General features: G+C 36.7%; 1 protein-coding gene across 1 annotated transcript in view; it reads right to left on the bottom strand.

Moving 5' to 3' along the window:
• Positions 1-3,654: 3,654 nt before the first annotated feature.
• The window catches only part of TMC1 (transmembrane channel like 1), a 183,527-nt gene continuing 176,529 nt past the window's right edge, over positions 3,655-10,652 (bottom strand). Inside the window, exon 21 of the mRNA XM_025358883.1 lies at positions 3,655-4,030. Coding sequence (XP_025214668.1) covers positions 4,008-4,030 — 23 coding nt within the window. The 3' untranslated portion in view covers positions 3,655-4,007. The remainder of the gene's footprint in view (positions 4,031-10,652) is intronic.

Here is a 10,652-nt window from a genome sequence, read left to right as displayed (position 1 = left end):
AATGTCTTGGCACAAAAATGTGTTCCAAAAGGAGTCAAATTTAAAGTTAATCTATTTTAATATAAAGTTAATCTTTGTAATTTAATCTTTAAATTATCTAAGTGTACAAAGTAGAATCGTTAAACAAATTATGCTATATTAATGTAGAGGAATATTTTATACCTAGTAAGATGTCCTAAAGTAATGTTTGTGACATAGGAAAATGTTTAATTAAAAAGTGGGATAAAACTAGATATATCTTATGATCCATACTTTTTTATTGAGTCTGTGCATATATAATTGTGAATCTGAAAAAAAAAAACATTAACAGAAGTTATTTTGAGTGGTGGAATTGTGGGACTTCTACATTTTTATTTTATTAACATTTTCCAAACGTGCTGTCATTAATATATACCTTTTTATAAATTTTTAAATACCTATAGGATTTGTATGGAAACTTCTTTGTGGTAAGAAAATGTGTGTAATACAACAACTACCTTGTCAGAAGAGGACAAGTATTTTATGTACACATTTTTTCATTATTTGTAACTGCTGAGTCATCAAAATCAGTCCTGGAAAAGGCAGCTGGACCATTGGAGGCCAAATAGCCAAAGTGATCTGTTACAAAAGAACTTCGAGAAAAGGATATCTCATGAAGGGGCTTGAGAACTCCTGATGTCATCATGTAATGGCATTTCCTTCTTATAGGAGTTATATGGGAATAAAGGCTAGGACTACAGTTTTATGCATTTTTTGTTTGTTTGTTTGTGTGTTTGTTTTAACATCAAGGTTAGGTCTCAAAGTCTCCCCCAAGAATGCACGGGCATATGTGCATTGAGAGCTCAGAACACATGCCAATCTCATTCTTGAGTCTCTTGTTTTTGAAACCCTGCTTACTTATTCTTGTGGTTATATTTCTGGCTCTCATACTTGTAGAGATCCATCAAGATAGGCAAACACAGCTCAGGTCAAAGTTTTGTTACTATAAATCCCTTGATAAAGCTTAAACTATGTGTTCCTCTGAGATGCCTAAATAAATAATTCAAAGAATGTGTTGAAATGCAGTTTCTTAGTTTTTCAAGTGAACAGCAAAGTTCTTTAGATAAGCAAATCTAGTTTTTGCACATATTTCTCAGAGCTTTTTTATTTTTCTCAGAAAGAATAAAAGGTGAAGTTTAGATTTTTGTTTGCTTCTTTGCCTTCTAAATTTCTCCAATAGCTTTGATTATTAGATATGCAAATGAAGATACAAAAATAAATAATAGCTATCAGATCATCCTAGTGGAAGGCTGTTCTCTGAATAGCCGTAAAACGGCTTTGGCTTTGGAAGTGGTCTTCACTGTTTCAGATTCTTGTCCATATAGTAATATGAAAATATTTTCAACAATTATCTGGAGACTGAAAGGATTAAATTTTCTAAAGCTGCTTAACTAAATCAGATGAGTATTTAGGTGCTATAAAAATCCAACGTATTTTTTAATTTATGGAAATATTGAAACTCGGTATATCATGTCTGAATGTCTATAACGTGAACATTTGTTCTAAAAGTACATTGCCTTTAGGAGATGAATGTCTTTGGGGAACAGTTTGTCATCTGGCATCATCCTTATGATCCAGATCAAGAGAAGGAAATGTAATCCACATTGTAAATGTGACAAAACAATAAATCAATTTGCTAATCTTACTATTACACAATGCAGAAATGATCCAAGTAGAGATAAACACTAGCTTTATTTACTCACCTGCGTTATAACCTAATTAAATAATAAACTCAGCCTATCAACAGATAATCCATTTCTTACATCATAGTAACATTTTTCATGTAGATAACAGAAGATTTTGTCTCATAACACAATTGCTGTAAGTTAAATTGATTCAATTTAATTAACAAGCATTTATTCAGTACCTAATTGTGCACAGCACTATACTAGGCATACAAAAGAGTTAGAAGATATAACCCCTACTCACAGAGAATTTACAATCAGGACAAGAAAGATAATCCATGCATTCAAAAAATAATAAAGAACCATTATAAATCACATGAAAATCAATATAAATAATAGACTCTGAATTAAAGACATAAGAGCCCAAGGAATCCTAAAAAGGGAGTGATAAGATTGAGAATGGAAGTTAATCTGAAAAAGATAACCAGAGGAATAAAGTTCAGAATTGGCAGGGAAACAGTGCAATTATTCTATGGCAACCTTTTGATGATCGAAAAGAAGGAGAAACTCAAAGACAGGATAATAAAAATCAGCAAGTCAACTGCAGGGAATGGCAGGCAAATTGGCTTAGCTTTGGAAAGGCACACTGAGTTGGGACATGCAATTAAAGTCACACAACAAGGCTAGTGAGGGCATTGAGTGTTACCACTTAAAGTCAATTCAAACTGTAAATCCATAATAATGTTAAAACATATCTATAAATTAAGGCCTCCAATAGAAGTATGTTTTCCTAACCTTAACAAAAAAGCAAAGAAAAAATTATAGAATATTAGAATCTAAGCTTACAGGATATGATTGTTAGAGTAGGTAGTTAGGCAAACATAAAAACATAAGCAGGGCAAGAGCGGGTCCCCCTCCCCACGCCACCCGTCCCACAGGAATGTCAGGTGACCATCAGGTGATGGTCAGGTGGTTGTTAAACTCTCACTCTCAAACAGTAATTGGTGGCAGCCAGTGCCAGTGAAAGACAGTGTCCCAATAGATAGGAAACACCTGAGCTGGAGATCTTAGAGGTTGGGCAAGTGGGCTCAAGCATGCCCACTAAGCAAAATGGCAGTTTAACTGGTATATGACCTTCCTCTAGGAACGCTGGAATGGTAAGGGAAAACGTCACAAGTGAGCATGCACACAACTTCAGTAACACATTGTACACATAGCTCATTCCAACTGCTGGCAGGCCACCGTTCACATAGACAGCCCATCCCCCTGAAAAATCAAGGGGGTAGAGATGCAAACCCCAGAATCATGCCAATGTGTAAAACCCCAGGTCAAAGGCTGAACAGGGCACTTGGAACTCTCAAGTTGCCCTCTTGGCCCTCTTCCAAGTATACTTTATTTCCTTTTGTTCCTGCTCTAAAACCTTTTAATAAACCTTCACTCCTGCTCTAAAACTTGCCTCAGTCTCTCCCTCTGCCTTAAACCTACTTCTGACCCTCAGCTGAATTCTTCCCTCCAAGGAGGCAAGAATCGTATGGAGTTTGATGCAGACTTGTATGGATTCACCTCTGATAACATGATCGTTGGAAGACAAATGAGCAGACTGTGAGAGAACAACAATCATTTATGATGTCTTTCCTTTTTTTTAATTTTAATTCATAAAAAGCTAGGTTGTATAAGACTCATGTACCTTCTCAAAGTAAGAGATCTTCAACTCAGTGCTATTCAGGTGCCAATTCACATAGGATTTTTTTTTCTTCTAAAAAGCCGATTTCTTTTCATACTGAATCCAGCACCACATACGAAGGTTTTAGGTATATATTTGTGGGGGGCATGGTTGGGGAGACGGGTAGAAAAAAAGAGAAAATAAGGTATTGGTTTCAAAAAGTGAGTCAATGAATGATTACAATGAGTACTTTTTGCAGATACTTCTGAACTTACAGGAAAAAGGGTAAAATATTTCTGCTCTCAGTTTAAGGAAACTAAGGCAAAAGAAATATATAAAATGAAAGTTCATATGAGCAAATTTTTTTAATTAACCCACCAACTAAGCCAGTAAACTCTATTGCTGGATTACACCCACTTCTAAACACAATTTGTTTTTTTAAAAAAAAAAAAAAGTCACGAAATGAAGCAGGGGAGAGAGTGGCTGCGCAGAAACAGTTCCTGACTCGGAATAAGATGAAGATTCTTGTTGCTCAGGTAGGATTGATGATACCTTGATTGGCCAGCATGACCTTGAAAGTCCATCAGGGGTAGAACAGGAAAATAGCAGCTCCACAGTGCTTGTTTTCTGGGCCTTCACATATTGCATTACTTTTAAACAGCAAGGCAAAGTGTACCTTTTCTGGACTCTCAGGATACTTATTACTGGCCACCAGCAGCTGCAGCTGTTCACAAAAAAGAAAAACAGGGAGAGAGAGAGAGAGAAGATGAAGAGAAGACAAGTAAAAATGTAGCTTTCAGTGTGCTTAATGGTTCTGAACGAGGTGGCCAGAAATCTGTATTGTCCAAATGTGCTCATTTTCCCATAATATTTAGCATTTTAATGTTCAAAATTTTTCCATGTTTCTTAGTTTGCAAAGGTTTCACAAATTCTAAACCAGGGAGAAGGAATGTACTACTTTTTTTATAACATTTATACATTATTGCTTATGTGATGAATAGATAAATGCATTCCTTTTATATTTTTCCAATAAAAGAGTTCCTCATTTTTCAGTAGATATTCAGTAGGTGTTTACTGGGTGGCCATACACATTATGGAAAAATATCAGATGAATAGTATGCTATAGCATTATATTATCATTTAAAATAATAAAGATAACAATAAGCTTTAATTAGAATTTGCATCTTACAAGTCAGAATTTTCCATTCTTAAGCACTAATTTGATAATATTAAATTATACAAAAGCACTGCTGGTATATGTGATGTATGTGCTTCAACCACCTCATCTTCTGCAAAGACTAGACAATTCTAATCAATTCTCACTAAGGTAGACTCCATCCCAGACTCTATTTCAAAACAATACCCCAGGTAAGCACTGTGGGATGAACAGAGTGAAGATGGAGATAAAACCATTGCTCTCCCAGTAGGAAATACAAAGGTTTGCCTAAACTGCGGAGGTATATACATTGAATTGAACTTTCACTCTTTCACAAACCAGACAGTCAAGAAATTTCTGGAGGGTTGGGGAGGAGGATGGAGAAGGTTGCGTAAACCTACAAGGAGGGGGAGAATAGGGGAAGAGACAACAATGATGAAATTTTAAAAGCTGGAAAGCAGACACGTTAATGATAATGACTTATCAATTCTAACAAACTGAAAAGCTAAGCCAGGGGAGGAAAAAGATAGTAAGCAACATAATTTACACATAAAATCTCGAAAATGTTCAGTAACTTGCAGCAACAGGTACCTCTGGAAGTAAGGAACCAACACAAAGAGGACGTTTTAGCTGTCTATTTAAGAAGCAGTCAAGCTTGGTGGGGCGAAGGGGTGGGGGTTATTAAAAAATGAAGCAGCAGCAGTTAGAGCCTGAGATGGGCTTCACTTGGTACAAATGAATAATTGCTCCCCACTCCCCACCGCCTTTCATCTGGCAGAAGACAGGAATAATTTTTTTCTAAAAAGAGTAAAACAGAGATGCTTCTGGGCTAGAAGACCAGAAGGAGTGCCACAGTAAAAATAGAGGGCAAAGTGAGCATTTGTAGGCTGAAAGCTGAGCCCCACTGGCGTCGTCTTTCCCACTCAGGTGCTACCGGTTTGCCAAGCAAATCTTTACTCTCCGGGCAGGAGTTCGGAAGTAATTTTTCTGAGGAATCTAATCAGCCTAAGAGAAAAAGCCTAAAAATACTGACATTGGGGTTCAGCAGCAGCCCAGGCAGAGTCCTCTAATGAGGATCTGCCCACAAGCTCCATCCATGTGCTTAGAGCTTCAAAACCCACCTTTGCATCCTACCCTGAAATATGAGCTGAGGGTCACAAAGCAGGGGATCACCAAGCAGGGAAAAAAGAAAGGACAAAACAGCTTAGAGAAAACAGACTATCAAAGGCAAAGAAACATCAAAAAGAGTTATTAATATTCTCATAAAGACAAAACAAGCCATTACAGTCATTAAATAAGAACAGCATGCTGTTTCAAAAAGAAGAATTAAAGAACAAAATAGCTTGCGGAAACTAAAATTATGATAGCAAAAGCGAAAAGGCTGAGAGAAATGTTAAAATTTAAAGATAAGGAAATGTTCATGGGTAAAACAAAGAGACAAAGGGAATTTAAGGATGAAAAATAAACTAGAAATTCCACATCCAAAAAAAAAAAAAACCAGAAAATGGATGGAAAGAATTGGTAAACAATTCAAGAAAATTCCCTTCAACCAAAGAGCAAAAGAATCCATTGATGAGTACACAAGGAATAAAAATAGATCCGTGCAAGACACACCATCATGAAATTCTGAACATGCAGATAAGGAGACCCTAGAACTTTTCAGATTGGAAAACCAAACAGATAATCAAAAATACAAGTTGTTCAAGAAAGACTAAGAATCACAATGACTTTAAACTTCTCAAGAGCAAGTGTGGAATCTAAAAGGCAATGGGAAACCTCTGAAAAAATATTATTTTGAAGGGATATTATTTCTAATATAATTAGATGAGTATTTTTGACACCGACACTATCAATCAAAAGGGAGAGCAAGAGAAGAGCAATTTCAGATATGCATGGTCTCAGAAAACTTGCCTCTCACATACCCTTTCTAACCTGCAAAATGTGAGCAAACCAAAAGAGAGGAAGTTGGAGAAAATGGAAAACACGATATCCAAAACAGGATAAAGTGACATTCATCCTGCTGAATGACAGTGAAGAAAAATGAAAGGATAATAGCTATATCCCAGACACTCACCAGTTGAAATTGGAGAAGTTCAGAAGATTCTGGGAAAGATTTCTCCAAGGAAATGAAATGGATAGATAACCCAATATGTCTGAATATATTGAGAGTATAATTCAATAAATAGCAGAGATTTGGAAATTAAATGAATCACTGACAAATATATAAAAAATAAGAAAATGTTTAAAAAGGGAAATGATGAGTTATGAATCCTGAGAAAATTTTAAAGTATGCACAAGTACCATAGTTTACTACTTGGCTCAGCTGTGAAGACTGTGTGACCATAATCATGTATACTGGCCTAACGAAAATAATAATATAACTACATAGGTAGAATACATAGAGAGAATACATAGAGCAAGAGTATAAAAAAATGTTTAAGTATTATCTATTAAAATTATTATATCTATTGTAGTTAATAATTTTAATAGATAATACTTAAAACTAAAAAGTCAAGAAATTACAACAAAATCAGGTAATTTGGAGATAAATATGTAAAAATCAACTAAAAAAATAGTATTTGGATGCCTGGTTCTGTAGATGATCATTGTCCTGCCCAACCTTCAGAAGAAGGAACCCCTTTCAATATCACTTTAGGTTTTAGGTATCCACCTTTGTGCCTGGGACCCACTAATGGATGTCTCTCATTAGATATTCAAACTTGGGTGGTCACACTACCATCTGGTCACTCTGTCCCTCCTTTAGGACACTTGGAATCAGGGCTCTCGTTAAAACCTCTAAGGCAGGTCAAAACAGGAATCACTGATTATATTCACACATCCCAATATAAGCCTTTAGGACCTACATGTCCTCTCTACTTGTCTTCAAATGCTGACTAATTAATATGGAAGGATTGCGTTAGTTCAGAAGGAACTGTGTTGTCTAATTCTCTCTACATCATTGTTGACTGGGCTCCTAAAGGTCATATTACTAATGATTGCTCTCAGGGTCACAGAGATTGGCAACATTTTCTCTATGATATTACTTATCAAAAAAGTAGTGACAACCCTCCCCTATTATATGGGAGATTTAACTCCTTTTTTCCTTTTAAGTGGAAAGGGGAGGGGTTGCCCCTCCAAATCCAAGCTTCGTTGTTCCCCACTTAGGACCTGAACATTCAGAATTATGGAGGTTAACCATAGCTATGACTGGTATGAGAGTTTGGGCTGGAGAAAGTGTTATAAGTAAATCCATCTCGTCACCTCAAAAACTAAGACAACAGATTGATTTACACTACTATTTCCACACAGCCAAAAATATCACTATGGCAATCATCAAAAGGTCAATTCAAAGATGAGATAGTAAAGATTATGAGGACTTATACCCCCCTGTTGTTAATGTCCCACCACCACCTCTCATACAACCTATTCCCCCCACCCCATATTCACAAAAAAGAATATCATCCCAAAATATATATACTATCTATATGGAATCCAACAAAACTATACCACATAAAAGTTGTGTTAAACCACCATATATGTTATTAGTAGGAAAGATGCATATTAGTTCAAAAACCAACATAATTACCTGTGTTAATTGTTACTTGTATACTTGTATTGACTCATCCTTTAATCAATATCATAGTAGATATTACTATGTCAGAGCCAGAGAAGGTATTTGGCTCCCCATAGCCTTACATAGGCCTTGGGAATCTTCCCCTTCTATCCAAGTTATTAATAACATTCTACAGAAAATTCTTAAAAGGAGTAAATGATTTATTTTTACATTAATTGCAGTAATAATGGGCTTGATTTCTGTTACTGTGACTGCTGCTACTGCTGGAGTTACACTGATGTAACTACATTGTAGTTAATATATAGTTAATTATCTATTAAAATTATTAACTATAATGTAGTTACATCAATCTATTCAAACTGCTCATTTTGTGGATAAATGGCAAAAAACAATTCTACTTGGATGTGGAATTCTCAGTCAAGTATTGATCAAAAATTGGCCAATCAAATTAATGAACTAAGACAAACTGTTACATGGATGGGAGACAGAATTATGAGTTTAGAACATAGACTACAAATGCAATGTGATTGGAATACTTCTGATTTTTGTATAATTCTGTTTCAATATAATGAGTCTGCTCACAATTGGGAATCAGTAAAACACCATTTACAAGGAAGTGAAGATAATCTAAGTTTAGACATAAGCAAGCTAAAAGAACAGATTTTTGAGGCCTCTCAAGCACACTTAACTGCTTTACCCGGTGCTAAAGTTTTAGACGGTATCTCTAAGGGGTTATCTAATCTCAACCCCATTCAATGGGTAAATCTTTGGGAGTACCCACTATCATTAATTTTGTTCTGTGTATAATTTGTGCTATTGGTTTATTGTTCCTGTGTAAAATTGGAAAAAATATTCTTCAATCCAATCATAATCAGCGCCAAGCTATGATAGCTATGGTTCATTTAAATCAGAGAAAAGGAGGAGATGTAGGGAGATCCCTTGAAACTACTGCTAGGGAATAAAAGATGAAATGCTCCTGATTATTGTAAATACAAAATTGTATGCAGGATTGTGTAAAGATAATGCCAGGGTGGACTGCCAGTATGAGCCAACAGCACGTGACGTGTTTCCCATTGCAGAGAGCCTATGAATGGATGTGCAGTCAGGGAGGTTTCACATCACCAAGATTCCTATCCCAGAAAAGCAGATGTTCATAGCTCTGGGAATGGAACGCAACCCTTGTGGAGAGCCTATAAACGGACACATGCAGGGGGGCGCTTGTCGATATGGATAAGACAGGGCTATGAATGCCCTCATCTTGCCACGGCTCTTCTAGGCCTCTTTAGGGTTAAGGCATACTCCCTTCTGAGAATTTCTGGTCTAACCAGTTGTCTAGCTTCACATCCTGTTTCTATGGATTGTTTGTAACCAGCTTTTGCTGCAACTGTTACTGCTGATTAATATCTTGCTAATCATAGGTTATGGAAAGACTGTGTTTCCGTTTTAAGGCTCTGTTAGAAATTACTGATGCACACACTATATTGTAAATTCTTACCTCTGTATACTGTACTTCTGCATACAGATGTTACGTTAAGCAATTACTTCATCCTCATGTGACCATCTCACCTCATAATCAAATGACCCTAAATCCCTCACTAACCTACCCCCGCCCTCACTAAACTTAATAAATGCTGGTATATTCAGTGCATTGTTGGCACTGTGGGACCAGAAGGTGGTGACCCCCCTGGACCCAGCTTTCACTATCTTGTGTGTGTCTATTATTTCTCGACCTGCCGATCTGTCTGGGAACAAAGAGAGAGCCCTGCTGCATTGCGGGCTGCTGGCCAGATCCCGCAATACTGAAGGCTGGCCACAGTGGCTCATGCCTGTAATCCTAATACTTTGGGAGGCCAAAAAGAGAAGATCACTTGAGCCCAAGAGTTTGAGAGCAGCCTGGGTAACTTAGCGAGACCTCACTTCTACAAAAAAATGAAAAATTAGCCAGCCATGGTGGTGTGCACCTGTAGTCCCCACTACTCAGGAGACTGAGGAGGAAGGATCACTTCAGCCTGGGAAGTTGGAGCTGCAGTGAGCTGAGAACATACCACTGCCCTCAAGCCTGGGCCACAGAGCCAGACCAGGTCTCAAAAAAAAAAAAAAAAAAGAAAACCATTTCCCTATATTTCTATGGTCAAATAAATTGCTATTTCTTAATTAAACCAATTTGAGTGTTTTATTACTTACAGTGGGGACACAGTCCTACTAATATAAAGAGTTTTAAAGTCAGGAGTGAGGAAAAAGTTGGAAAAGGTTTTCACTAAAGTTCTTAGGTATCACCTTTCCATGGGGAACTCAAAGCGTATTATTAATTTTGGCAACTAGAAGTTGGCTTTACTCTAGTATTTTAAAAATTAAAGAGGTTTTTCAAAAAAGAAAGTTTAATGGATTAGAAAGAGCTTCTGGCAATCAGTGGTGGAAAGCCCAGAGGACTCTCTTGGGATCTTCTTGCCATATCCTTCCATGTATGAAAATAGTCAACATGGGCAGGAGAGCATCTGCATTTGTGTCTGCTGTTTGTCTATGACTATATGGGGGATTTCTTCATTTTCTGCGCATTTTCAAGGTCACTTTTAAAAATCACTACTGCCAAGTTTACACACCCACATTTTCATTTCT

This window comes from Theropithecus gelada, chromosome 15 (genome assembly GCF_003255815.1).
Source record: "Theropithecus gelada isolate Dixy chromosome 15, Tgel_1.0, whole genome shotgun sequence".
NCBI lineage: Eukaryota > Metazoa > Chordata > Mammalia > Primates > Cercopithecidae > Theropithecus > Theropithecus gelada.
This window is presented reverse-complemented; position numbering and strand designations above follow the sequence as displayed.